The sequence below is a fragment of the Eucyclogobius newberryi genome, unplaced genomic scaffold (genome assembly GCF_026437365.1).
Source record: "Eucyclogobius newberryi isolate DKJ021-1_F unplaced genomic scaffold, fEucNew1.0.hap1 SCAF_18, whole genome shotgun sequence".
NCBI classification, from domain to species: Eukaryota; Metazoa; Chordata; class Actinopteri; order Gobiiformes; family Gobiidae; genus Eucyclogobius; species Eucyclogobius newberryi.
Genome location: NW_027315812.1, coordinates 15,380,403 through 15,408,011, shown reverse-complemented (window position 1 = coordinate 15,408,011; position 27,609 = coordinate 15,380,403). Strand labels below are relative to the sequence as shown.

The following is a 27,609-nucleotide window of genomic DNA, read 5'->3' as shown; positions in this document are numbered from 1 at the left end:
CAAGATGGGAGAAATCTCCTCAACGGGGCTGCTGTTTAGAGGTTCTTAAAGCTTTACCAGAACTATTCCTCTCATTTTGCCCCAATGATGATAACCACATAATAATGACTGTGGTGCTGACACGCTTTGCATGTTCAGAGGGCAAAGCTCTGGGGAATGGAACCCACACCATTACACCAATTTAACTAAATGGCCTTTCTCTTCCAAGTACTTTAGTCTCGAGATTAAAGCTTTTGTCTCTGATGCAACGCTAACCAAAACTTGTTTTAATTAGAGGTTATAGAGGATACATTTTCTTACCCTTGTGGATCTCCCATTGCTTTGTTTTCCACTTTGATTTCACATTCTTTGACCATAGAACTGAGAATGACCTAAAAAGAAAATATCAACAAATGTACAATTATTATTTCCTCTTCTTGGACATAAACTCCACTGTGTGCCATCAGTGGGACACATACCACAATTTGGGAACCATCGATTTAAATTATTCTCACATTGAAAGTCAGCTGATGGTTAGTCAACAAAGGAGAATGCTCATGTGAAATGAGTGTTGCAATTTGGAAGCGTAGATAACAATAGCAGAGTTTATGAGTGCATCTCCTGTACACAACACTCTCTCCAGTCAGTCTGTGTGTCTGGGAACCTTTTGTCTACTTTAAAGTAAGTGACAAAGGAATGGTGCTGGAGATCTAATGCGTTTAGGTCCATGATGTTTGACTGGATATTCTTGTTTGAGTGTGAGTGTGAGTGAGAGTCTTTGTGTATACATGTATCTTTATACCTCGTGCTCAGGGGAAAGCTGCTCCATGTCAGCCCGAAGACACCTCAGACCAGGCAGAAAGTGGTTGACCATGACCTCCTCAGAAATAACTTTACAGTGCGTTAAAGATAAACTCAATCAACAAGATGAGTAGAATATAAAGCTAATTACAGACAGACAGACATCAATACATTTGATATTTTTGAGTAAACAAACTCAAACTAAATTCACCAGTAAATAAATATATGGCGTTTTCACTATGTTGTATGTGTATTCCAAGACTGAGCAAGTGAAAAAAGTTGGAGGACAAAAAAATCCTCAGTAATGCAAATTTAGAATCAGTGATTTAGAAACACATTGCATCTAGACCTTTTTCAAGTTTTTCTCCCCATCCAAGATGCCACCTGTCACAGCCAGTGAAACTACATGAAGCACGGGGTGAATGAATCCATATTTTTAGCTATGGGAATGTACAATTTCAGAGACTGTCTCACTGATTACAAGAGAGCCAATGCAGTGGGAGGTAGAGCTCTGAGGTTCCTGGACACTGCTGCTCTTGTCAAATCACAGCCTGAAAAAGACCCACAGGAATGAGGCTTGACGCAGCTGTCTCGTGTGTGTGTGTTTGATGGGTGGTGCGGCGTACACATTAAAGAGGACTGTAAGGAAAGGGTGGAGGGGGGGGCGTGCAAAAAATCACATCAGAGACCAAGCTAAATGACCCAAATCTGGCAAATATAGCTGTAGATTAAAGCTGATGCGTTAACTTTCTTTGCTCTTCTCATGCTCCCAGTGTCTTTCTCATCTTTTCCTTCACCTAACCAACCATATAATTACCCTGAAAATGGAGACGGCTTGTTTTTCCTTTCTCCTACTGCCAAATGACAAGCTAACAGTGCCAACACACACACTCAACCACACACTCTTACCGAGGCCAGAGATACAGAGGATATCGTAGCTAGTATTGAACTACGCTATAGTTACTGACTCACCATTTCGGCGATGGATCTGAATGAAAGCCAATCATAATATACGGTTAGACTAAAAACTGGAAAATACGCTCGGCAGTTGCAAAATGTCAAAGGGAGGGGTTTTCTGGGAATACATTGGGAAACAAATTTGTGCCCATATCAGTAAAGGATACAGCAACAGGAGAGGGCACTGTAGGCCTCAAAGAGCTGTGTAGCGATGTCAATCCGTTTGCTCTCCACCGTCTGACTGTTGTTTGCTAGAGCCAGCTTGTGGAGATGTGGGAGCACGACTAAAACCAAAATCAACAAGTTACAAAAAGATTAGAAATAACATAAATTTAAAAAGATTTTATGTACAATATATTCATGGGTTTAAAGCCATGGCACAGTGGTCCTCCGTCGCCATGCGAATTAAGACAATCTAATATAAAATTTAATAAATATTATCTGCGCAATTTCCCACCCAACAAAGTTCTGCCAAACCTGGGTCCTAAAACTGTCCTGGAGCCCTGAATGCAGTCAAAATATCCCTAAACCTAACCTTAACATTATGAAATTATTTATGGTCAAAAATATATTTATGGTTTGGTGTAGCATAACTGCGTTGGGGGGAAAGTTCCAAACCAAATCCTTCAATTAAGGAAGGAATCATTTTGAAACTCATAAAATGGATTAAGTCTAGTCCACTCACACTCGTCTCTAAATCGTGGCTCTGCATTTGGCCCGACCCTCCCAAACGTCCGTATGATCTCCATGTGTAGAGAGTGCTGGTCTTGATACTGAGGGTCCTCCAGGAAGGAGGCTAGCTGCATTTTAACACGCTCTAGTAGCTAAAATAGACAAAGAAACACAATTAAACCATGTAAAATGTAAATGACAGAATGTAATGTGGTTATGGATCACCTCTTTCTGTGTGACAGTTTCCATGATGGTCCCAAACGCTGGAATAGTGGATATCCTCACAGAGCTAAAAATAGCAGCAGAGCAAACAATGCATCAACAGTTCAGAACAAATGTTAGTGTGGTGTATGTAAAATGCTTTCCTTCAGTTTTGTGATTTTCATATTCATTCTTAGCAGGAATCCTATTTATAGAGCTTGATATTATGTTGTCACTTTGTAATAATTACAACAATAATTATTTCCCCCTAATGTTAGCAGCTAAATGCTAAACTTAGCGTTCATTAAAAAGCATTTTAACTTTAGTGTGACACATATATTTCAGCAGTTTATAGTGTTTTTATAGTTTTTGTGGTTCAATCCCGAGCTCGATAGGACAGGTTATAAGATGGTAGTAACTCTTAAACTTGTCATGATGTTTTTGTTTGCTACAAGCTTAAGCTGGGTGTGCATTTGTGATATGGAAATCCAGTTTGTAAGTGATAAAGAAAATACAAAAATGGAAGCAATATTATGATCAGTTTTCATTGGTCAGGGAATAAAGACAGAAGATATTAATCCAGGTTAAGTTAACATCTGTGCAAAGTAAAAGAGTAATAGAATGGTGTGAAAACATGGGCTGCATTCCAACAGAGAAAAAATTAAGATAACATTTTAGAATATTTTAAATAGATTTACTATAAGCAAAACAAATGGATATTCTTTATAGTAATTCTACTGTTGTGGCTTTCTGTGAAATGTAGCCCACAAAATGATCATGTTTACAGAGGTTGTTCTGTGTCAGATGACTCACAATTCAGGCCCACTGCACAGAGTTATTAGGGCCGGAGCCGCCCGGCGATCTACTAATGCTTCACTCATGCCTCGGAGAATCAGCTGCAAACCCACCACACAGCAGGATGAGAGGGGGGCGGGGTTAGGGGAGGCCAAGCCCGGAGTCAAAGGAAAGACAGAAAATAGAGGAGGGAGAAATCCAAAAGGAGGAATTTGGTGGAAGCCAGAGTTAAAATATCAACCACTCGCTCGTGATCAGCCAGTGGAAGGGGCTTTAATTGAATAAAGTGTGCTGGAGAGGAGGAAGGGAAGGATGGAGCATGCTGGAGGTGACACATGCAAACAGACAAAGCTACGAGACTTGACAGCGATTCATGTTTGTACAATAAAACAAGAGCTAGCATGACTTTGCGACACAGACTTGTGTTGGATAGTGTCAATGTTGACACCCATAACACTAGCCTATTCCAAACAGGAGCACTCAAGCAAGGCTTTTGGTGCTGGTGGTACTCAAGAGAAGAGTGGCATAATCCTGTTTCATTTCAAATAATGCAAATATAATGCTTTATTAGTTCTGCAATGGCTAGTTTGGTATTCACAATTTTAACAAACACCACTCATTATTAGTCCTGGTTATAATCCGTGTTAATCCTCTGGTATGATCTTCAGATGAGAGTTAGTAAAATGTCATTCATGTTAAACTAGCTATTTAAAATAATTTAAAGAGTTTTCAAAAATATGAATGTATTTTATGAAAACTTTGACACCGATTTGATTATCTCCTGGTGGGAACAGACAGGTGGCCGGGTGACGGTGTCAGGCGGCAGAGAGAAGGGGGAGAGAGACGCGGCGCGGCCGGTTTGCAGGTTTGTTAGCTGCTGTTATCGGAGTTGCACTTACATTTCAGGATCGGAGGACAGTGTGATGAGAGCCGGCACCACTCTCTGAGCTACCAGCGTCTCATTCACCCCCTTCACCAGCAGCTGATCGGATTGGACACAGCCAGCCGTGATGTCACACAGGTAGGCGGGGCATTGGGACAAGTGCGAGCAACACCGCCAAATAGGTAGAGAGAAAGCAAAGTAGAAAAGAAGGGGGAAAAAAAAAAGACAAAAAAAAGGAAGAAAGTGGTAAACACTGAACTGTAGCAGCAAGGCACGGAACGGCACAGCACAGACCTAGCAAGTGTGTTTACATTGTTTGTATTTACACATGGCATTTACACACATGCACACATATGAACACGATGGCACAGACATCTCTAACTAAAATGATCTGACACTTAGGTGACTAAATGGGCTCTTTTCACAGCATGCAAACTGTCCATCTTGAAATCTGGGGAACTTTTTATAACGTGTTATAATTGTGTGAACTATACACTATGGAATGGGGGCACTGAGGTCAATGAACAATAGATGACATTATATGCTTCCACTCCTCCTCCCCTTAGCTCAAGTTCACATGGCCCTAGTTCCAATGCCTAGATCTTTTGTGCCAGTTTGAGTATGCACAGGTCTCATTGATTGATACCCAGTAATTCACATACCGGATGCCGTATGCAATGAGTGGAGTTGAAAAACCACTAAACTCATTATTCTTTATAACTATTTCTGATATTTTCAATGAACAGGCAAACTATGCATTGCCATTGTTAGTCTTTGTCAAGACCAGTGCACACTCAAGAGTTCATGCACTCAGAACTAGTCATGCATTTGGAACCAGAACCGGTAATGCAACAGGATTGACTGGCCAAACATTTGCAAAACAAGCTAGCTTGACATTAAATGCATGTTAATAGCAGCAATAGCAAGCCAAGCTAGCGCACAGCAAATAAACATTCAATATCAAAACTTCACTGCAGAAAATGTTAAGTTCAATAAGAATAATTTAGAAACACTGTGTTTTGTACCTCAAACATCCTTGCAGCTGTACAGCGGACCAGTGCAGACGTATGTACCACACCATACCACAGCACAGTGAGCAACAGCTCATGGTACACTGGATTAGCACTGGGAAAAAAATGCTAATGAATATCAGAGAATCCATGTAATAAATTAAAATAGTTAGGGTTATATTCTGCTGAAAAATATAAGGTCTTGTTTTCTCACCCCAGTTCTACAAAGGCGGCCTTTAAACTGTCCAAAGGTGCATGGGACAGAGACAGTGTGGTCATGACATCTTCCAAAAATCCCACCAATAACTTGCGGTCTTCTTCCTGTTAAAATACAAACAAATAAGAGGGTCTGATGGCCTATTTGGCCTATGAAGTGAAATATAAACAAAGCTTTTATTATATTATTTGCATGCTTGTGTTAATCAAAAACATGCAAATGTTTGTTTTGCAAGAATTAGATATCCCTTTGTGACATAATAACCTTGCCTGCTGTGTAACAATGATTGATATCGCGCTAAAATGTAAATACTGAACACCAAGCCGCCAAGTCCACAACTAACATACCTGGTTGTAACAGGTCAACACTCCTGTGGCATAGATGGGGACTGTAGCTTTGGTGAGAATACCATTTCCTGTCGAAGCATCTACAAAGAATACAGGCAGAAGAGTTAAACACAAATCAAACATCTGAGTAATAGAACAATATATTGTGCTAACATTCTAGAATGCTGATTCTTCAAAACATAAAATAATTGTGGCTGTCTAAGTATTGACTTCAAAAATGTAATAATGGTTGTGATTATCCAAAACCAAAAGCGGCTTTCAATACAAAACACATTCCACAAAGGGTCACAATACCATCACTCAATCACTTTGTAGACATTGGAGACAAAGAAGCTTCTATAAAACTCAGAAACATGTCCAGAAACAAGAAAGAGGAGGGCATAACCATAAGTGACTGCAAACCACTGACAACTCATAAGCCAAGAAGAACACGGTTTGTATCTTACCAACATTCTCTTCAGATAGTCTTAAGATCTCCTGGAACTGTGGTTTGACCTGAAAAGAGGACGAGATATTCAGGCATCAAAAAAGGCAGATCACAAAACCAAAAGCTAAATATTTGAATGTATGTTACCTTAGTGTTGGTGAAAATCTTGCCAAATGTGCGACAGAACCTCCAGAAAAAGCGAGAGAACTCGTGGACGCATGTTGTTGATGTTACATTGATACGACCAACAATCTCTATTAGCTGAGGAAGGCTGCAAAGAACAAGCATGAAAATAATGAGGAATTATGACCTATGATAAAAGATCTGTGGCTGTTGGCATATCATACAATTGATTGACGACCCAAAGAAGGCTTTCCCAACCGGTGGTTCCTTCATGTTCAAGCTGGTGGTCATAAAGTATCAACAGGGCACTCAACATCTCTCTGCTGCCGATAATTGTTGCTACATCCTGAAGTGGGGAAGCTGGCCTTGGAAACCGTGTAACTAAGAAGCAATTGTGAATTCTATTCAATACAATGCATCAAAAAACAAGCATGCAAAGTTCATGTTCGTACCTTCAATGGCAGGTATGTCTCCGTGAAGTCTGGCTCTGCTGGTGAAAGGTGCATTCTGCAGCACCACAGCGAACAGAGGAGGAATGAGAGACTGAAGCGCCGACAGGAACACATGAAGCTTGTGCTCGTCCAGGACATGCTCTCCTTGCTTGAAATATATAACAATTATTGACTAAATAAATCAATAACAAACAGATGACTGCTCTTCAACAAAATTGTTTGTCATTTTCTTCTTCTAGTTCATACCATAAGTAGTTTCTCTATCCGTGCCAGCAGGGAGGGGATAAGTGTAGTGTGCAGAGAGCCCAGTTCAGTGGTCCAGGCAGCGAAGGCGGGGATGAAGACCTGGTGGACCGCACTGACCACCCGTTCTGACGGGTCTCCAAGGGACAGCAGCATCAGCTCAAAACCCTGGACACACGTTTGACCACAGTAAGTAGACTGTAGAAAGTGTATTGGGTGTAAAAATGATTAAACTATTTATACCTGAGGGTATTTGTCAGGGTCGTCAATGTAACCCATAATAATAGCCAGACTCTTGACAACAGCTTCTCTGACCATGTCGGCCTTATCGTCAGCAAGCATCTGCTGCAACATGGACAACACCAAGGAGCTCCGGATCTCCTTCTGCAGGATGGAAAGGGATAAAAAAAAAGAAAGATTATTTCTAGTCTACCGATGCAATTCTAGTTCTATATAGATGCGTTCACAGTGTTTTCTTGTCTGATTGATATGTTTCAATGCAATTGTTTTTTTACAATATGATGACAAACTAAGCAGACCTTGAGACTGAATGTGAGTTTTCTTACAGGCAGGTACGGTGCTAAGGCTCCACAGGCTTCTGCCACCAACAATCTTCTTTCGGGATATTTGTGGTTAATCTGTGGAAAAATGGGAGGGTATTTTGGAAAGGAAGAGGACATAAGCAGGGATGCAGACAGAGAGGCCGCCACAAAAGAATGGAAACAATGAAAATATTATTAACATTCTGGCCCTGTGAAAACCACAATTTGTCTTTCTAAGCAGATTCTCAGCCTCTAAATTTGTTTTCAGCTGTTATTGCCATCACTGCAAAAATATTATTTATTCCATTGTGTTGAATTATGTGGCAAGCGTCATTGAAAACAACAATTATATCAGGTCCAACACATTTGAAAATAAGTATAGTAAGAGGTGGGCAAATTACTGTTGATAATGGTTAACAAAAGGTTCTTTTGAAGAATATATACAAAATGTGAATATTGAGTAGACCATTAATTGTAAAAATGTTGTAAAATGTAAAGACATTTCACATTAGTCTGATAAAACAAAATCAACAATGATATGTAGAACACATTTCTGTTGGATTGATATACTAGTAATAATAACAAAAGTCACTATTGTGACTATTTTTATTGAGATAAAATATCAAAATATTTATTTTTTGCCAATATTACTCCCTTTTATAGTTCCATTTAATCCCACTTGACAGTCAAAAGCGGGGCTTTAGCACTGAATGTGCGAAGGGAGTGCTAAAGCTCCGCTTCTGGAGGTCATCCAGAGGTTATAGAACCATAGTTACCGGTACATTCATAACTCTCATTTCCATTCTAATACATCATACAATATTGTATGAAGATGTATTTTGAGTTTGAGTCTTTGATTCAATGTAAATTGTATTGTTAATGAGTTGATGAGTAACAGACACAACCACCACAGGTTTCTCACCTGTTCCCAACATTGGGGAAGTAGCTCAGCCTCGACACGTGTGGGACCCACGTGTCTCGCAAATGCAACACACCCAGTTAAGATCATTTGTCTATGAAACAAACAAATAAATTGAGATCAAGCACACATAAAACAAACAATGGACTATATAAAGAAGCAAACCTCTGCTCATCATCTGGTCTCTTGATTAAGTTAAACAGTATGTGAAGGAGCTGATCCCTCTCTTTAGGCTCTGGGTGAAGGCATGCGGTACATAAGATAAGTGGAATTAACTCCTAGAGGAGAAAGTCAGACAGAAAAATATGACGTTACATTACAAAACACAGTTAAACATTTGAGAAAAAAAAAATCAAGCAAGCTGGGGAACAGGAAAACCATGAAAGAGAAGTTGGGTTATTTGGGATAAATACAACAGAGATCAATATATGTAACTAGAACACAGAAAGTCATGATATGGTTCATGCACACACCCAGCCCAGCCGCACTCAGGCCTACACCTACTGCCACGGTTCCCTCCGAGTCTACATCTATCATCTTCTCAGTTCAGACAGAGTTCACACAACCTCCATCCAAAGGACAGGGAGCTCTATAGTCCTTGATACAGAGGCTCCATGGCCAAACTGTGGTCAGCCCAACATTCCTCACACAACACACACCCAAATTAGAGAGTGCACACAGAGTTAAAAATGTGTGTTTTTCAAGCTAACTCTGTTTTCCAGAAAGGTATCAGATTTTCCTGCCAAGTGTCGAACGCATGAGAAAAATCCCAGAAGTGGCTGGACGGCTACGAGACCGTGGTAAAGATAGACTGCAGTGAGTCACTGCTGGACCCGTCAGTGCCATGTTGGCCTGCCATGTTGGCGTGCCTTTCATGAGAAAAACTGTGGCAGGTTCATATCCTGGAATATTTCAAAAGTGGTTATATGACCTCCTTAATGTAGGTTAAATAACTCATACATCAGGACAGCAGGAAAAGAAGCAATTTAGCCGTCAACTTAAATAAAGGTAATTGTGTTTTCTGAAGTATTAGAACTAGGGATTAAATCGTAAAAACAGTATGCATACACTGCCAATACTATTTTTACCTTAACCAGAGCACGGATAAACGTGGTGGTCAGGAAGTGGACAGAAAGACGCCAAACCTCAGGCATCCAAGAGAAGTTTCTAGATTTACAAGAAAGGTTCTGTGATACCATTATTTACCATGGATTTATTCAATTAGTTATAATAATTCAGAAGATAATAAATAATGAGAGGTTTCCCATTTACAGTTAAAACAGTCTTGAAATGAGCTCATAAATCTACAGTATGCAAAGAACAAACTCAGACAATGAATGATTTACAGTGGGGACTGTTATGAGTGATAAGCAGCCAGGTGGCATGCACAGCCTAATGTTTCATTCCTGTGTTTCAAGTCATACACCTTTTGTTCTTGTGCGTGTCGTGTTTAAACAAGTGAAGGTGTGCCCTGCGGTGGTAAAGCGTGGTTCGGCGCCTGATGAACATAACGGACACAGTATAAAGTCCACTGCAGACAAATAAGACTAAATCCCAATGTTTAACTTTCAGTATGTTTTCTGGGTGTCTTGAAAACAGAGGAGGAAAAACTAAGATACGCAAAGAAGCCTTTGTCAGAACGACTGGAACAACAGGCCTCTGTGCAGTCAGACTCCATCAGTTTTTTTTTCCAGCTCAAAGAAAAATCTGCTACTGTCATTTTACACTTAAACAAACAAAGAGAAGATCATGCACTCACAGATCATGGAAACCATTAAAGGCTTTAAGAAATTAACCAGACATCTCATTCCTGCTCAAATTATACTTGATAATTAACACTGAGGATCAGAGGGGTGCAATCAGTACGTTAGCTTGTTGTCAATTAAGACATTAAAACTAAGGCAAAAAATAAAAATTCATGTGTAGCTGTTAATATACTGACATGATAATTAACACCAGTAAGCATATATAAGACTGTGGTAGTATTCATCATAATCATAAGGCTATAACTGCCTCCCTCTATCAGATCAATGTGCAATACATTTTCTTCAGTGAATAAAGGGTGAGCCTGAGTGTTAGCAGTTGTAGCAAATGGCATTAGCTATAGCTTAGACCTAAGGGTCAGTTTGGAATCATGCAGATGAGTGCGTGAAAGACTCACCTGGCAAAGATGTGCAACCATTCTCTAGAAGAGAGGCATGCATGAGAGTGAGAGAATGAGTGAGAAGAATCAAACTAAACTCAGCAGCCATGAGGCCAGCAAATGAGTGGACCAACAAACAAAGATCAAACCAATGATGAGACCAATACTAACAAAATGGCACCAGAAAATAAAATGGCATTTGCTGTAAATCCATAGACACAAAACAGCTTCTTGTTTTGGCATTTCAACAAAATCATATTGAGTTTGTGGAGTAAGTTTAACTGGACCAAAGTATTTTGAATTGTAAATTATCCATGGGAAAGGCCAGCGACAGCCACAGTAAACGTCACAGAATCTGTCACAGTTTGGGACTGCCAAAAACCCAAAACATGCATGGCCCTTTTCATACTCGCAGATGGTAAATGAATGAGTTATCAACACATAAAATTTGTTCCAGTGTGTTTGTCTTGGCTGAAGAAATAAAGAAAATATTTGGTTTAAGGCAAAAGACTGTAGCTGCCCTGTTTACTACTGCTGTTATGTTTGTATCTATTAAACAAGAAGCATGAATGTGACCACTGAAAGAAAACACAAAACAAAACCACAGATAAATTTTACCTCGCGTTTAGCAAGAAGAACATTAGGGACGATGTGAGGGAGACAGCGGCCAAGCATCAACATGACACTCTGTTCACTGTCTGCAATACGAGACACCTGTGATAAAGAAAATACAGTGTTACTTTCTGGGGGAAATCATTTTTAGAGAGACCACAATGGCAGATGCTAACCTCTGCTCCTAGGCGGCTATCCGAGCACATTCGACAGAAGGAGAGGAGAGCCTGGTGGAAGGCCGGGGATAAATTCCTGTGTCCGAAAATAAAAAGATTTGACATCAGTAATTTAAAACTTTGACTGAAGTTTGAGCCAGTTTCACCCTCCTATATCCCGGTAACGTTTGTGTTTTTATTTGGAGGAAATCTGTGTTGAAACAGGAGCCATACTTGTTTGATGTCACATGATGACAGAGCCAATATTTTATCATTTGAGTTCAAGACTTAAATATTCAAAGGAAAATACAAGGTGAATATTCTTTACAGTGCCTCCATTGACCGAATGATTTATGAGCTGGAAGTGTGGTACAGTCTGGGCGGGACACTGTTTAGAGAGGTTTTTATATGACCCCAAAGTCAAAAGTTTACACCCCATGACCACTGGGCCCTTCGAGAGCAGCCTCCCGAAATGCAACGTGGCTTTACGCATGTACTGATAATTGGCGCCATCTAGTGGATAATTAAGTTGCTGCTATAAAACTCACGTTGCTTTTATTTTTTTAAAGCAACTAAAACTAATCTCACAATAACATAGTACATTGTTTTAGTATTTAACTATCCTTAATTATCCTATCATTAATTAATCTAAAGTGGTGCAAAAATGATGACATAGAAACACTCAAATAAATATAATTGATTGTAGACCTCAATGTTTATTCAAAATGTATATTGTTATTTTCACTTTCACAATAATTGATATCGAAATTCACTTACCGGTTAGGCTGGTCGAACTGGACTGGTGGCCTCTTATTAAGCCTATTGTGTATTTCATTGTGTGTTTGTGATGTGTTCTGTGCGTGAGGAGGCTTGGAGTCATTTTCCGGTTCTGAGACACCCCTGATGTCTAGATACTGGCCGTTATCTGATGTGGGCTGAGGGAAGACATAATGTTATTAAGCCTTGTATTAATAATATTAATATGTTAATTGTGAGATCCAAAACAATGTCTGTTCAGTGTTGCCCATACCATTGAGGAAGAAGTGTGTGTGGACGAGGGGTCAGGTGTGTTTTCTGAGCCCAGGTCTAAAGACAGTCTTTCAGCAGAAGGAGGTGACGACACTGTCCGCTTTAAAGTCTGGATTTCACTGAGAAAAAGATGGGAAAGAAACAATTATAAGGACCGACAGAGTGCTGGCCAACAAGAAATCTGCAGGCCACCGCAGAGCATGATTCTTAAATGTAAAAGGCCAGCAGAGCTTCTGTTATACTTGTTCTAGATAAATGTTGTCACAGGCACAGCAATTATGGACTGGAATATGGCAACTGGAATATTCACATAAATACTGTTGATTTATGTGAATATTATGCATGATACTATTCCTGTCACGTCAAAGCGTAGTACACAGTATGGAACATTCCTGGGGTGGTGGCTACAGCTGCAGAGCATCAAAGAAAAAAAACAAAATGTCGACATTTAGATGTGTTTTATAAGTACAAACCTTTGCAGTTTCTTGATTTGCTCTGCTAAACTATCCTTTTCACTGTTGAGAAGGCTGATCTGATACTCCAGCTCTTGAACCACCTCTGCTTGTTGCTACAACGTAGATAAAACAAAAAAATTTAGTATCCTCAAAGAAATACACAAGAACATGGTTAGTATATTCTGTTAAGGCCCACCTATTTTCACCCAACCTCGGTGAGTGTCTTTTAATTGTAATTTTCAAAATTAAAACAAGTATTAAAAGTTAAACTTTATCCAAAATACATATAAAATGTGCTATAGACCACTAGTTTACATGTTTGAATGAATGTGGTCACTGGTCAACAGTTGTTGACCAGTGACCACAACTTTTGCCTAAGAAAGTTGAAGTAGGACCATAACTCTCGGTTCCCCTATTGGTGCAAAAATGTAAATTATGATGGTTAGCATATGATACAATAAAAATTTACATTTTAGGAGTTTTTTGGAAATTAGTACTTTGGGATTTGGGACAAAACTAGACAAACCAGCCCATGATTGTACATCTATAGATTTTTGTTAAGATGTAAAATGACCGAATAAACCACATTTTCAAAATACATTTTTTAAAAATGTATTACCATGTATTGGTCTTTTGGGTTACACTGTGGCATGAAATGAATGCAATAAAAGTTTTATGAAAAAAATAAGCTTTGTAACAATATATAGCATGTCTCTGTGGGCCTAAACAGGATTGTACAACATGTATTTATTTTAATCACCAACAAGCTATAGTAAGTCATAAGAAAAAATAGGAATAAGGAAGGAATTAAAACAGGTGTTAGTTAGTCATCTTTTTTAAAGAAAATATTGCATACTGAATCTATACAAGCGCCTACAGTACCTGTTGTGAAAGGTCAAGCTTCTTGGGGGTCTCCTGGGCAATACAGTTTCCAGGGAGATCCCCAAAGTCGACCGCAACAGCCACATCTGCTGTGTCCCTGGACGGAGACGAGGGGGCGCCACAGTTTCTGTACAGCTGCAGCAGGCCAGGGGGCTTTGGGATATTAAGGCCAACATCATCCCACAACTCAAAGTCCTGAGAGACAAATCACATTTTACAATACAACAAATGCGGTATATAAAAGGACACTGTCATTTAAGTATATGGAATCATTCCAAACCGATATAAATAACAAGGTTGTCACAATAAATACAGATGGAAATTAGCTGTTAAGTTACAGTCAGGTACAAGCATCTCTGCGTTTATGTGCGTAATGTTAAGTGTATATTATCCTGTTAAATAAAGGGATAAGTTAAATGATATTCTTTACCTGATCGCCATTCTCATCCGAAAAAGTGATGGCGGAGAGTTTGTACTCATTTTTTAATAAATATTCATTTACAAGGAAGTTTAATGCTTTTTTCTCCAGTGAGCGCATAGGTTCCTGAGGTGAAAGAAGTAAAACTAGTGTTAAGAGTTTCAAAAGTAGAAATATTCTCACAAGCTACTCATATAATTTATGACAAAGAATTAAAAGTGAACCAAAGTTCTCCCACCTGAATTTCAGGACTAGACTTTTTCCTCTCTTGAGAATGCACATCACTTTCTGAGAAGAAAAAATATTAGCTTTACAGATTTGATTTTTAAAAGCATATTTCAGTCGTCAGTTATTCAGTTAGAAATAGACTGAGAAAGCAGTAACAAATGAGGGTTCACATGGAGAAAAAGTCAAAAGAACGCCACACCTGCTGCCTGAGTCAAGTTGGCGCGCAGAGCCTGAATGGTCTCCTTTGCTTTCCGTAGCTCAAACTCCAGCACTGGACAGGAAGTGACATCACACACATACGCACACAGGAAATGCATCCAACCAAGGACAGGAGAAACAATTAAAACAAAAATGGGCATGAAAAACAAACAAAATCAAATCACACTAAAGATTTTAAGATTCATAACACAAACAACAAAAAGAGGAACGCATGCAAATCATGGTGTACAGAACGCATGCAGCAGAGGCTCATGGTGAAGCTGATGTTTCAGAGATTTCCTGCCCTCTTCTGCCTCCCAATTGTAATACTGATGGGACTGGAAAAACAGAAGCTTTAGGTATTCTTACTTGTTCACTTAGAGCAAACAAAAGCACTGCCGAAGAGCAAATCTGAATAGGAATCAGATGTATAATCTAGGAGCTGTCTGACAAAGGATTTTGCACTGAAACTACGTACTACCAGGTAAATATTTGCTTTCACGCCACCCAAGAACAGCCAAAACTATGATTGTATTTGGAAGTTACTGAAATCAGTGACTAAATTAAGCTTTAAAACACAATAAATATGATATATCGTTTCCCTATTTATTATACACTTTGTCAAACATGTGTTAAAAAAAAAGATAAACACTGATAAACGAAATAACACACAGAAAGTCTTATTTGATTAAAATGCACACAAAGGTAAGAAGCAATGGAGCACGAGTACGTTGTTGCATTGTTGTGCATTATCAATCTGTCATCTGATCTGACCCTCTCCTCTCTGTCGGTTGATATTTGTAGAACACTATCACATAATAAATTCCCTACGGGTATTGACAGATTGAACATGCGCACAATGCAAGAAGAACATAATGGAAATAACAAAAAACTCAGAAAGAGGGGGAAATAAAGGAAAAAAAGAAGCTAGTTTGATGGAGTGACTTGTCCAGTTGTGTTCACTGGGGTTTGATCAACGTCAGGAGAAAGCCAGAAAACCCAGAGTCAGACAGCTGGGGGCAGATGTTTTGGTCAAAGGAACAGGTCAAGTAGGTGTGACAGTGCAGTGGTGAGGGCTGTGGCCACCAATTAGAGACAGGGACATGAATATAATAGTATTTTAATACCACTACCTCTGCTGCATGACTTTATATTACTTACTGAAAGCCCCAGGTATTTTCCTTTAAATGTATCAAGTATCCGAAAATATTCATTGTGAAGTCTATCGCGGACTAAATTTGTAAATACGGTAGATGACCACAAATGTAAATGACATGCCATTCATAAAATAGAAGATGAAAACACCAGGTTATACAGTTTTCTTTTGAAGTTAACAGTGTAATATCACACACAACTAGTGGAAGTGCCAGACGCTACCGTTAATGAATTAGCACTGTGCTAATGGTATGTCCCGACCAAACCACAGAAGTGCGAGGTGTGATTCTAACCCTGCTGAGACGGGTCCCATACCAGAAATACCACACTCAACGATATCACTGAGGCACGGACACCCCAGGCACATTCCTTCTCGATAGCAATATGGAAATTAGTAGAAAGTCCAGTTTGAATTCTTGAAAAATGCTTACGTTTCTGATGGAAAAAGCAATAATTATGTCTATTATATTTAGCCTTTAAGAACTCCGAAGGCTCTGAGGCTTTGGTGGTTCGGCTCATCTTACCTGCCACCCTCTCGTCCGACTCCCTGTTACCGTCGTCTGAGTAACGGGCAAAGTCCAGAGAGTCCAAGGTGCTGATGCTGCCCGCTCGATCTGCACACAGATAACGCATCAACGTGAGCATCATTTTGTTCACACTTTATTATTACATTATTAAGGGCAGTGGTGGAATAATCGGCCCGTTACAACAGCTCGTTACAACATATATCCAAGAATCACTCCTGCATGCTGTGTTTGATGGAAGGCGCTATGTTAAGTGTGCTTAAAAGTTGCTTTGAAAATGGCTACAGAATATGTAAGAGTAAAAATATGACTTGAATAACTTTAACAAGTGTAAATAAGGTGTTTTAACGCCACAACAGATGCTATGGTTGGTTGCGGCGTATCAAATCACTCCATAGAGATATTAAACCTTGTTTTACAGACTTTTGCCTGAAGCAGACGTTGCCTCTTAGAGTGTATGCAATCGCAAATTCTTATCTCACAATGGCATTTAATACAAACGAGCTCCCAGCATAATACTAATGGGAATTCTTTGCTTAAAGCTGACTCTAATGCTCCGATTACATTCTCACTCAGCTGCCTTGAAAACTAAGCCAGTGGTGTTAGCTTTCCCCATGTGCAAAACGAGTGGTACATCGGCCTGTTTGCTTTCTGATATCCCGATAAGGAGGAGGTCACACTGGATAAAGTTCATAGTTAACCTTAAAACTTTTCAGCTAATTCAATGTGACGTTCAAGTTACATCAAATGACCACTCTTACAATGCAAATCTTACTTGTTATACTTACACAAAATCAGTTCTACATAGCACCAGGCACAATTCAAATGACTGGTGAGATAGGCGAGTTAGGAAATGTTGAATCAGCCTGTTGACATGTTTTATTGTTGAAATAATCGTTACATGCAAGAAAAACGCAAATAAACCCCAGCCCAGAACAAGGATGACCATAGCATGAGGTGTGTGAGCAAACTGACCTTTCAGCACGACGCCCCGGGAGCAAACTGTCTAAACTCTGACAAATGTGACTCCAGACTGTCATCTATCTGAATTGACTAAAGAACTGGAGAAATTATCCTCAAATTAAAGGTTATAAGATGATTAACGGCACTTTGTATGCTGGAATTCAGGCCCTATGAATGACTATTTTTATTCCTAAAATGTTACGACACAGTGTGAATCCTTTCTCAAGTAAATGACTGCTCTTCACATGACCAGAGAAAGGAGGCACCTGACCGGGCATTGAGGAAGGCAGTGCACTCATGAGTTTGTTTTGTGATATACACGGATGGTGGTGGCTTTGAACAACTGATCCATATGACAATCGGACTGAGGGTATTGAAACAAGTGTACATAATGCTCCTGTACGTTCCCATTTTCTTATTTAATTGGGTATTATAAATCTGTATCTGTAACAAATGACAGAAACAAAAACTATGTCTAGAATAATAGACTGTAAAATTGTGATCCAACAGTGTGCAAAGCAAGCAATTTCTATATTAGAATGTCCTATATATTCCAAGTGCAACAAATCACTTTCTCATGCTTAATGCGGCCCACATGATGGCTTTATTTACTTTCAAAACAGACAGAGAAAAACCAGCATGCCCTTGGATATGGTCAATTACTGTCAGCTAAAGACCGACCCTTTTTTTTTTTCATGGCTGTGGCTTCTAACGATCGTTTACAAGTCTGAGAAACCGATGGCTGATAAGGTCAGCTGATATTTTGGGCCTATATGTAGGACAATTTTTATTTCTATTTTCTTTATATGAAATTTCAAATTCACCAACAGCCCTGTTTTACTGAAAATCTGACAAAGAGTTCAAATTAAGTTTTATGTGCATTCGTAAGGCAGCAGGTCAGCCTAAAAAAAATTATAATTATATCGGCCTTTGCTGGATAATCAAGGTCGATACACAAATATATTGCTCTATTTCTACGGTCAGCTTCTTTTACATGATAAATAATAACAAATAACGGTGATATGACTTGTAATAACGGTGATATTACTGTGTCACTCTCAGGTAGGTCCTAAAGTATATAATAGTGTGAAAAGTGTTTTCTTTATTGGTTGGACTTTAATTTGGGAAGACAATTGATCCATTGACTGTGACGCGCTGCCATCTGCTAAATGCTAGTGCTCGCCTCTGGCAGGTTGCCAGGGCTCACACTAAGGACACTACTAATCTCTGGAGACATCAAATTGGGCTTAAAACAAGGAAAGCAAGAGAAATGTTGAGGTGCAATAACAACAAAACTGATTCCGTTTCAATCATCCATACAATGTAATAAATACTTGTAAACATCTGCAACAAGTAAACATTTACAAAACAATCTTTTATCAGTTTTATCAGTTTAATGCCGTAATTATCAAATCAAATCAATTTATTTTTGACTCGCAGTATATACCACCCGTGTGGGTCTATGAGAAATAATATTGACGGCCATTGAAAAATATGGCGTCAAGCCATTATACAATATAATATATGTCCTGCTAATAAATATCATCACATCTAATAATTAACCAATTCGGTGACCTACCCAGTTATTTATGGTAGAATGTGAAATGATCACATCATATTTTACATAATCATCTTGACTCCACGTTGCCCAAGAGAGATTTCTGAACTGATGACCTACTTTTTTAGCATAAAATATAAGAAAGCTAGGCCTACATGACAAGATAAATTATTAATAAAGAGTTGCTGAAGTCTATTGTATTGTAATGTCAGGGATTCTTTAGATTCCAGAAGACAAAGTGGACACTGACACCTGACCTGCAAACAGGATGAGTTGTTGAATGTGGTGGGCCATGAAGGGACTGGAATGGAATTTTAGAAATAACAATAATGATTTTTAGTTTTTATCAATCAGCACACACAGACTGGAATAGCAATAGGGGCTCAACTAGTCAACCAATGGCGTCTTAGCCAACCAAAAATGGTCAACTAACTGACGCAAAACATGCACCATAGGTCAAATACTCTACATTTCTCAATTTCTCAAACTCTGGTACACGTACAGGCCAGGGCCCTGCTCAGTTTGAGTATTTGTTTTATTAGAGACAAATATTTTGTCTTTCTATGGGTTCATTATTATTTGGAACAACCGTATCCACGTTTAGTCTTATTTAAACCTGGTTTTCTCGAGATTTTACAATTCATATGGCGGTACTCCGAAAGCCAAATAGTAAGCTTGGTGGTAGCCTACTTGATGCCAAAAGTTATAGATACTTGGTAGTTTAGAGAGCGTCAACCACTTTCATTTTAGTCGACTAATCGATGCACAGGGCACGTCTTTAGTTGACCGTGAACATCTTCAGTCGACTACAGCCCTAGTGGCTCCGGCAGACCTGCAGGCCTCACATCAGGAGGAGGCCAGGAGTCTGAGGCCAGGTGCAGCAAGCGGATATGTCCACATCGATTATGTTTCAGAGGCAGCCTGAAGAGCTAGCATCATCAAGCTACAGGGCTAACGAGCATCACCATTATCACAGACTAGACACACAGTAAACCTTCATTACGGGACTTACTCAGGGGTCCACCGGGTCCAAGAGCTTGGTCTTTGGCTGGAGGAGTACCGCTCTGGCGCTCGAAGTTCCCAGGATTGGAGAAATAATCCCTTAGCCTCGGAAGCTCCCTGCCCGTCTCCAGCAGCTCAGTGTGCAGCTCCAGCGCCGTGAGGATGTACTGGTCCCGCAAAAGCTGAGCGGCGATCACGTCGACTGATATCCGAGTCTCTGCGGTGCCTGCTGCGGCCATAGCAGAGCTGACTGCGGCCGACACCGGGGTGCCCTCGCCGCCGCTGGGGCTTGTCCGGTTGCTAGACAGCAGAAGCAGCGGCGGAGGAGGCTCGGCTTCCGCGGGAGGCGAGAACGGATTTCCCGGTGGCGGCTCTGGGGCTCCATCGCTCGGACTCCTCTCTGTGTCAATTGTTTCAGTGGGTCGTCTTTCAGCCTCCTCATCGGAATCGCTGACATTAAACGGGTTGACAGACGCCATTTTTGCACTATAATGAACGTAGCAACACAGGCTATTCACACCAATTTCTTCCTGAATGAATAGCTTCGTCCTGGTAGGTAGCTATGACAAGACGGAGAAATACGAAGCTGCCATTGGTCGAATTCTCCCTCTGAACCCGCCTACTTGACAGAGCATTGCGATTTGATTGGATGAATTTGACAGCTACTCCAAAATGGGCGTGATATCTTTGACAGCTGATAATAGCGCAGCTACAACTAGTCACTATAATTTCATCATAAATCAACATATTCGAGATCGCATTTGTGGTAGATAACACAATTATGGATGGATTAATTGAAACATAAACATTGTTTTCTTTCATACTGGTGACTATGGCCAGATGAGAGCATCAACTACAAACCCCACAATGCAGTTGGGTGTCAGACACTTCAGAGCACAACAAGGAAGTAGATGCTCATGGCACCAGAATTTCTCGTTTAATCTCCTTAAATCTGGCTTTGTAAAGCTCGCTCCTGCCGTAATCTTGTTTTGCATAAGACGCCTTTGACTTGACAGATTTTAGCGATATATTTTATTACTGGGGAATGATATATTTGAGTGAATGTTGGAAAATGGGTTTGCTTTTCATTCATTCAAGTCCACAACATTGTTAACTGACGGTAAAGAGGATAATCTGCTATTACAGGTAAGTCTAGTAGCATCATGCTAGTTTCACCTTAGTGTTATTAGCCTTTTACTCAATTACTTATCATACTACACAGTTCTAATACAGAGAGAATATTCTGCTACTGATGCTTTTAAATATTTGTTTATACTATCTTCAACCGCCCATTGTGTTCATTGATTAAGTATCCGAAGAGGAATGAATTTCTGAATGATTTATTTGAATTTTTCTTAGGTTAACAATGAGGATGATCACCTTCTTCCTTGTTGGGCTGACAGTCCACGTGGTTTTCTTCTTGTCCATCTTTGACATCTACTTCACGTCCCCCCTGGTCCATGGCATGACCCCCCAGGCCACGTTACTGAAGCCACCGGCCTCTAGACTGGTTCTGATAGTGGCCGATGGGCTCAGGGCTGACAGTCTGTTCACGCTGCTCACAAACGGTTCATCTAGAGCTCCATATCTCAGGTTGTGACGGCGACTTTATGGATTCAATTCTTTTTCCAAGTAACTATTGTGTAATTCATTTTTTTTTTTTTACATTGTGTCTTTTAGGAATATTATGGAGAATAGAGGTACATGGGGTGTGTCTCATACGCGAGTCCCCACTGAGTCTCGACCTGGTCATGTAGCTCTTATTGCTGGTTTCTATGAAGATGTCAGTGCAGTTGCCAAAGGTTGGTACATTACAAACATGTATAGGTGCACTTAAAAGACACTTGTTTTGGTATGAGTTTGTGTTGTGTGTGTTTTCAGGTTGGAAAGAAAATCCAGTGGAATTTGATTCTGTGTTTAACGAGAGCAGACACACCTGGAGCTGGGGCAGTCCTGATATCCTGCCAATGTTTGCCAAAGGTACAAAATATGAATGGATTTAGATATTGCTGTGATAATGCTTCAAACTGATATTTGTTCTTATCAGGTGCTACGGGAAATCATGTTTATACTCACACTTACCCAGCCGCGGAGGAGGACTTTGCTTCCACAGATGCCTCCAGGCTGGACACCTGGGTATTTGCCCAAGTAAAAGTATGACAGTAGTTTCAAAAAGTGAATTATAGTAATATAGTTTTTTTTCTTTTTTAAATATATTTTCTTTATTTGACAGTCATTTTTTGAAGCTGCCAAATATAATTCCAGTCTGAATGCCACTTTACACGAGGACCAGAATGTCTTCTTTCTTCACCTGCTTGGCCTTGATACAAATGGACATGCACACAGACCCATGTCCCAGTATGTTTTGTCACTATTTTGTTTTGCCTCTAAAATACGCGTTGTTGAGTTTTTTTCCAGCATTTTTTTAATTTGCTACCAACTGATTGCATTTTCTTTAATTTGCTTAGAGAGTATTTGAACAACATAGGTTTAGTAGACGCTGGTCTATCGGAGTTTGTGTCTTTGGTTGAAGATTTCTATGGACATGATGGAAAAACTGCCTATGTTTTCACCTCTGATCATGGCATGACTAACTGGGGTAAACATATACAGTTTTACAGTGGTTATATATGTATTCTTTTCTTTTTTCGTGTTGCCATAATTCTTTTCTTCATTTTGTTTTGTTTTTTTGCAGGATCTCATGGTGCAGGTCTCCCCTCTGAGACTCTGACCCCTCTGGTCGTATGGGGAGCTGGAGTCAACAGCCCTGTCACTGTTACTGAACCACAAGCGTTCAATGATGGGTATTTACAAGGTGAGCTCAACCTAATATGGAAATGTATTTAGAGTGTTGTGTGATATTATTGGGTCTGTTTCTCATAGATTGGAATTTGGAGCATATCCGTAGAGTTGATGTCAATCAGGTAAGCTATGATTATAAAAGTCAAGAGTAGATCATTAAAAAATAAAACTAAATGTGTACATTTGAAATGTTAACAAATCTGGATATTTTTTAGGCTGACATTGCTCCACTTATGGCCTCTCTGATTGGTGTTAATTTTCCACTGAATTCTGTTGTAAGTAAAATAATAATAAAACATATACATTACATGCAACATTGTTTTTGAAAATATTTGCTCTCTTTAGGGCGTGCTCCCTCTCCAATACCTAAACAACAGTAAAAAGTTCAAAGCTGAAAGCATGTACACGAATGCCATTCAAGTGCTGGAACAGTACAAGGTAAAATATCTAAATATGATTTTATTATTTGGATCCTTTTTAGTCTTTACATTAGTAAATGCTTATCTTCCTGAGGTCCAAGATTATAATACTATTGACAATGTACATTTAATTTTTTTGCTGTGCTTTCAAATGTTAGGTGAAAATGATCCAGAAAAAGGAGACTACAATATCCTTACTGTTCACCCCATACCAGTAAGTACAATAATTACTTTACCTTATTTTCCTTATTTCCTTATTTTTCCTTTATAGTTATTGCATATCATTGCTAATTATGTATTGTTTTATTAGATATTTAACAGACTTTGAACAAGTTGAGCTTGTCAGCCAGATCCGAACGATGTTTCTGCTGGAGAAATATGAAGATGCTGTGAGTGTTAATAATCTCATTGCCAAATAATTGCACGTCGCAACCTAATCATCTTTGTTGGTCCTCAGATCTCTCTCTGTCAGTCTCTGATTTCACACTCCCTGAAAGGGCTTGTTTACTACCACACATACGACAGATTCTTCTTGGGTTGCAGTGTGGTGCTCGGTTTTGTAGGATGGACCTCCTATGTTGTCCTGATCATCCTCAAAACTCATGCTAGCCTTAACAGAAATACAAATCTCACCAAAGAAGTAAGTTTAGTAGAGCATGTATTTTTGAAAATATTTGAAACGTCTAATATTAATCTTATTTTGTGTTTGCAGATACACAGCTGTCATTTGTCAAGGCTTTGTGTTATTGTGGCAGTGTTGATTGCCATATTTTTATTTATTCAAAGGAGTCCAATGACCTACTATGTTTACTGCCTACTACCGGTCCCTGTATGGTATTCTGTTCTAAAGGAGTAAGTACACAATCAAGATGTAGCAAAATTGTGAAAATAATTCACAAGTTCATTATACGGTTTTGGAGCATACAGTATGTTGAACAAATGACAGAAAATATCAATCATCCCAAATGATTGCAGCCCATTGCACTAGCTCACACAATTTCACAGGATGTAATTTACCTCCGACATAATTATCTTTGTATGAGCGGTGCAGCTTCAAAGAGCTTAATTAGGCCCTTTCACTTGCAATTGTTGCCATTCAAGCAATGCACGTTAACATGAACAAAGAGTTTTTGTCTTTACAAAACCTCATGTTTAGACCAAATTCATTTTTTATTCAAACCTTCTATGCTTGCCCTTTATTTTTATCATAGTTCATATTTTATTATTTTTATTCCTTGTTTTATGTATCACCAAAGCACATTCCTAGTTTGTGGATTTTGTCAACCGACCATGGCAATAAAGCGCGGCTGTTTTCTGATTCTGATCTAGTGTGCTGTTATTTTGTGTATTTTAGGTTTGGAACCCTGGTTAATTTGGTCCACTCAGCTCCATCTTTTCCTCTGTGGAAATGCTTGGGCTATTTTGTACTAGTCTCTTTTGGAATCGAATTACTGGTAAGTATTTGGTATTTGGTAAAATAAAGTATTACAGGATGTGTAGTTCAATGAGGCTTTGTTGCCACCAGGTGGTGAGCTTCTTCTACCGTGCCATGTTGTCAGTGGGCTTGGCTGTGCTCTCACTTTGGCCCTTCCTCTCTGGACTTTTTGGAAAGGCCAAGGTAATGATTTTCTTACAGCACTTCTTTCAACCAGGAAGTTAGCGTTAATAATTATAATATGTCTCATATTAAACTATCATGTGTAAATATGTAATACCGTAAACAACTGATGAAAATTAAGCTCAACAGTTTCACCATGTACGTAATGATAATATTTATTGTGACAAAAAATCTTTATTTCTACTTAGGTTCGATCCCTGAGCTGGTTCTTGAGTTGTCTGTGTCTGGCTGTTTTCCCCTTTTTGCCTGTGGTGGGGAGGGAGCCAAATTTGAATTTAGTGTGAGTGCTAAAATTGACTTAATTGTTTCTGAATATAAAATCTAAATGTAATAAAACAATTGTCATTCTGTTATTATAATCCCTATGTTTATAGCACTTGTGCAGGTCTGCTAGCTTTCTTCACTTCGTCCTGTTTCCTTTGGTCCTCGCGACAGAAAACACCACTGTACCACAGCGAAACAAAGCATCTACTCTTTCAAGTATTTAATGATGACTAAACTTAACTTTTCTGCATTTGAAATATTGTCATGTCTAAACCTGACTTTTGATTTGTATCTATTTTAGATGATCCATGTAACTGTGTGTGCCTTCGTCCCGTCCCTCACACACCTCAGCCTGATGCAGAAACAGGGTTTGCCACTGCTCAGTCAGATCATCAGCTGGACCACATTAGGTGTGTTTAGAAGAGTGGTTACATCAAGAAGGTTATAATGCCCCTGTGAAGTTAGTTTGACGGTTTGTAAAAGACAACATGATGGTCAGGTTTGAATACAATTGGCAGCCAAATGTACTGCGTCCTACCACTAGTGGCCAGTGAGTGTATGTAGTCTCACCACCAGTAGTACACTGTGTCAAGTGTACTACTGGTGGTACACGAGCTCCTCAAGGAGGTACACGGACTCCTCAGCAGGTCTATGCTGAATTTAGAGTAAATTAAATCCACATTTTTGTCATTTGCTTGGACGAGTCCTAGTTTTAGAACTTGTAAAGTCGGCATATAGTCCTATTTTAGACCTTGTTTAGTCCTAGTTTAGATGTAGAATATTCCTCTTTTAGACCTGGTTTAGATCTGGTGGTACTCAGAAGCCAAACATTTTGTAACACTTTTTGTGAACACTTTTAGGTTCTTCCATACTGATTCCACTTCTAAGCTCTACTCGTCTTTTCCATCGCCTCTTGAGTATTCTCCTGTCTCTCACAGCCACGTACCTACTACTTAGCACGGGGTAAAATATTATTTCACCATTGACTACAAATGTTATCGCAGGTCCATAACATATAAACCTTTAACTTTTTCCAGGTTTGAAGCCTTGTTTCCACCAGTTTTATCATGGGTAATGTTTGTATGGATCAACATTGAACAAGAAGCACTTCTCGCCCAAGGAGTCTCAGGCAGGCAGGAGGTACAAAGTCATTAGACAATATTACAAAACCCTTTCATATACGTATGATACATTTTCTCTTTTTGTTTTTAACAGCTCTCAACAATTGATTTTACGGCCAACATTGACATCACAAAAATTCGTCAGCTGAAGTTGGACGACATTCGGAGATCCTATTTTTTTGTATCCTTAAAATTAATTGTTCTACAGCAAAGTAAATATTGTACATTTAGAGGCTCTTTTTTCTTCTCAATTTTAAGATATTATAATTTACTTCTGATAGATTTGACCCTTGACCATGTTTTAAGGTGTTTTTTATCATCACAGCCTTTTTTGGCACAGGAAACATCGCCTCCATAAACAGGTGAGTTTTTTTTTTGTCTGATTTAGTGTGATGACTGGCAGGAAGTTAAATTCGTGATAACTGACAGGAAGTTAAATCGTTGGAGTGTGATAGATGGGCAGTTAGTCATTGGCTATGCAGTGTGGTTTAGTAAAATTATATTGCATCACATACAGTAATTTCAGCTGAACATTTTCTTCTTTGTCTAGTTTTGACCCAGCATCCGTTTATTGTTTCCTCACTGTTTTCAACCCCTTCATCATGGGAGGACTCATGATGTGGAAGGTACACAAATAATATATGTATACGTTTTCTGTAGCGTCATTTATCATCACACAATCTCATCATCTATTTTATGTATAATTGTGTTGTCTCTTCTTAGGTTATTATTCCCTTCATCATTGTAATGTGCACATTTGAGACCATCCAAGTTACAACACAACTTTCCTCAAGAAGGTGATGCCAGAATCTGGGAATGACTAGTTATCAATACACATCAGTGTTTATTTGACATAAATAATACAATAAACCATTGCTAGCATACATTTAACATAAGTACATACATATGCAGTTTGAACTCCCAACCTTTTGTTCATTCTTATATTCTATTTCAGTTTGTTCCTAATCGTTCTTGTCATTTCTGATATCATGGCATTGGTAAGACGCAGACATTTCTCTAATTCTGTAACATAGTTTTTTATTTGTTATTTAATAAATCTATATATTTTTGTCTGCCCTTAGCATTTCTTCTTCATGGTTCAAGACTATGGCAGTTGGTTAGACATCGGCACAAGGTGCGTTCATTGTGTAACCATTTCATATTAATGTGTTACATATTAACACTGAATAGTTCTTCTTTGTTTCAGTCATTTTACAGCTGTGTTTTGTTCTTTTGCAGCATCAGCCACTATGTGATAGTGATGTCGATGACCATCTTCCTCATGGTGCTCAGTGTGGTTACACACTTACTCACTTCTCAAAGACTCGTTTTGTGGAGGAAGTCCAAAATGCACTACCCCTAAACAATAATATTCCTAGTATTAATTTAAATTATTGTATTGTATGTTGAGGTAAAGGGAATGTTTCTACTGACACTGGATATTTAAATAATGTCGTTTTAAGTAATGTTACAAATAAAACAGGTCACAATGTCA

General features: G+C 39.1%; 2 protein-coding genes across 10 annotated transcripts in view; one reads left to right on the top strand and one right to left on the bottom strand.

Annotated features, from left to right (window-relative positions):
* relch (RAB11 binding and LisH domain, coiled-coil and HEAT repeat containing) overlaps nucleotides 1–20,440 on the bottom strand; it is a 22,159-nt gene extending 1,719 nt beyond the window's left edge. Inside the window, exons 1-30 of one of the 9 annotated variants that reach the window (XM_072450640.1) lie at nucleotides 19,901–20,439; nucleotides 16,368–16,457; nucleotides 14,690–14,761; nucleotides 14,501–14,550; nucleotides 14,275–14,388; nucleotides 13,845–14,039; nucleotides 12,981–13,075; nucleotides 12,520–12,626; nucleotides 12,256–12,430; nucleotides 11,500–11,575; nucleotides 11,330–11,425; nucleotides 10,730–10,753; nucleotides 8,734–8,846; nucleotides 8,572–8,662; nucleotides 7,674–7,745; nucleotides 7,351–7,491; nucleotides 7,111–7,275; nucleotides 6,865–7,012; nucleotides 6,637–6,793; nucleotides 6,437–6,560; nucleotides 6,309–6,357; nucleotides 5,863–5,942; nucleotides 5,513–5,619; nucleotides 5,314–5,413; nucleotides 4,305–4,387; nucleotides 2,635–2,698; nucleotides 2,423–2,561; nucleotides 1,905–2,021; nucleotides 782–870; nucleotides 301–371 (exon numbers count right to left, since the gene is read on the bottom strand). In XM_072450640.1, the coding sequence (XP_072306741.1) occupies nucleotides 301–371; nucleotides 782–870; nucleotides 1,905–2,021; nucleotides 2,423–2,561; nucleotides 2,635–2,698; nucleotides 4,305–4,387; nucleotides 5,314–5,413; nucleotides 5,513–5,619; nucleotides 5,863–5,942; nucleotides 6,309–6,357; nucleotides 6,437–6,560; nucleotides 6,637–6,793; nucleotides 6,865–7,012; nucleotides 7,111–7,275; nucleotides 7,351–7,491; nucleotides 7,674–7,745; nucleotides 8,572–8,662; nucleotides 8,734–8,846; nucleotides 10,730–10,753; nucleotides 11,330–11,425; nucleotides 11,500–11,575; nucleotides 12,256–12,430; nucleotides 12,520–12,626; nucleotides 12,981–13,075; nucleotides 13,845–14,039; nucleotides 14,275–14,388; nucleotides 14,501–14,550; nucleotides 14,690–14,761; nucleotides 16,368–16,457; nucleotides 19,901–20,369 (3,473 nt within the window). In that variant the 5' untranslated portion in view covers nucleotides 20,370–20,439. Of the gene's footprint in view, nucleotides 1–300; nucleotides 372–781; nucleotides 871–1,904; nucleotides 2,022–2,422; nucleotides 2,562–2,634; nucleotides 2,699–3,423; nucleotides 3,507–4,304; nucleotides 4,388–5,157; nucleotides 5,221–5,313; nucleotides 5,414–5,512; nucleotides 5,620–5,862; nucleotides 5,943–6,308; nucleotides 6,358–6,436; nucleotides 6,561–6,636; nucleotides 6,794–6,864; nucleotides 7,013–7,110; nucleotides 7,276–7,350; nucleotides 7,492–7,673; nucleotides 7,746–8,571; nucleotides 8,663–8,733; nucleotides 8,847–10,729; nucleotides 10,754–11,329; nucleotides 11,426–11,499; nucleotides 11,576–12,255; nucleotides 12,431–12,519; nucleotides 12,627–12,980; nucleotides 13,076–13,844; nucleotides 14,040–14,274; nucleotides 14,389–14,500; nucleotides 14,551–14,689; nucleotides 14,762–16,367; nucleotides 16,458–19,900 lie in introns of those variants that run through there. The other 8 variants (XM_072450641.1, XM_072450642.1, XM_072450643.1 and 5 more) reach the window with 8 other exon arrangements.
* On the top strand, nucleotides 20,426–27,609 carry pign (phosphatidylinositol glycan anchor biosynthesis, class N). Its single transcript, XM_072450649.1, has 29 exons — nucleotides 20,426–21,036; nucleotides 21,250–21,483; nucleotides 21,571–21,692; nucleotides 21,772–21,870; nucleotides 21,938–22,044; nucleotides 22,124–22,248; nucleotides 22,359–22,489; nucleotides 22,586–22,705; nucleotides 22,774–22,814; nucleotides 22,908–22,967; nucleotides 23,038–23,130; nucleotides 23,270–23,325; nucleotides 23,422–23,500; nucleotides 23,569–23,751; nucleotides 23,824–23,963; nucleotides 24,466–24,565; nucleotides 24,637–24,729; nucleotides 24,918–25,009; nucleotides 25,104–25,209; nucleotides 25,295–25,403; nucleotides 25,854–25,956; nucleotides 26,031–26,133; nucleotides 26,209–26,295; nucleotides 26,421–26,476; nucleotides 26,665–26,740; nucleotides 26,838–26,911; nucleotides 27,070–27,112; nucleotides 27,197–27,249; nucleotides 27,354–27,609. The coding sequence occupies exons 2-29, from the start codon at nucleotides 21,257–21,259 to the stop codon at nucleotides 27,475–27,477; spliced, it is 2,802 nt and encodes a 933-aa protein (XP_072306750.1). The 5' UTR covers nucleotides 20,426–21,036; nucleotides 21,250–21,256; the 3' UTR covers nucleotides 27,478–27,609.

Coding starts and splice junctions, on each gene's coding strand:
- pign (XM_072450649.1), top strand. CDS start 21,257: ATGAGGATGATCACCTTCTTCCTTGTTGGGCTGACAGTCCACGTGGTT. Junction 21,693..21,771: donor TGTCAGTGCAGTTGCCAAAG/GTTGGTACATTA, acceptor GTGTGTTTTCAG/GTTGGAAAGAAAATCCAGTG. Junction 22,706..22,773: donor CAATGATGGGTATTTACAAG/GTGAGCTCAACC, acceptor TGTTTCTCATAG/ATTGGAATTTGGAGCATATC.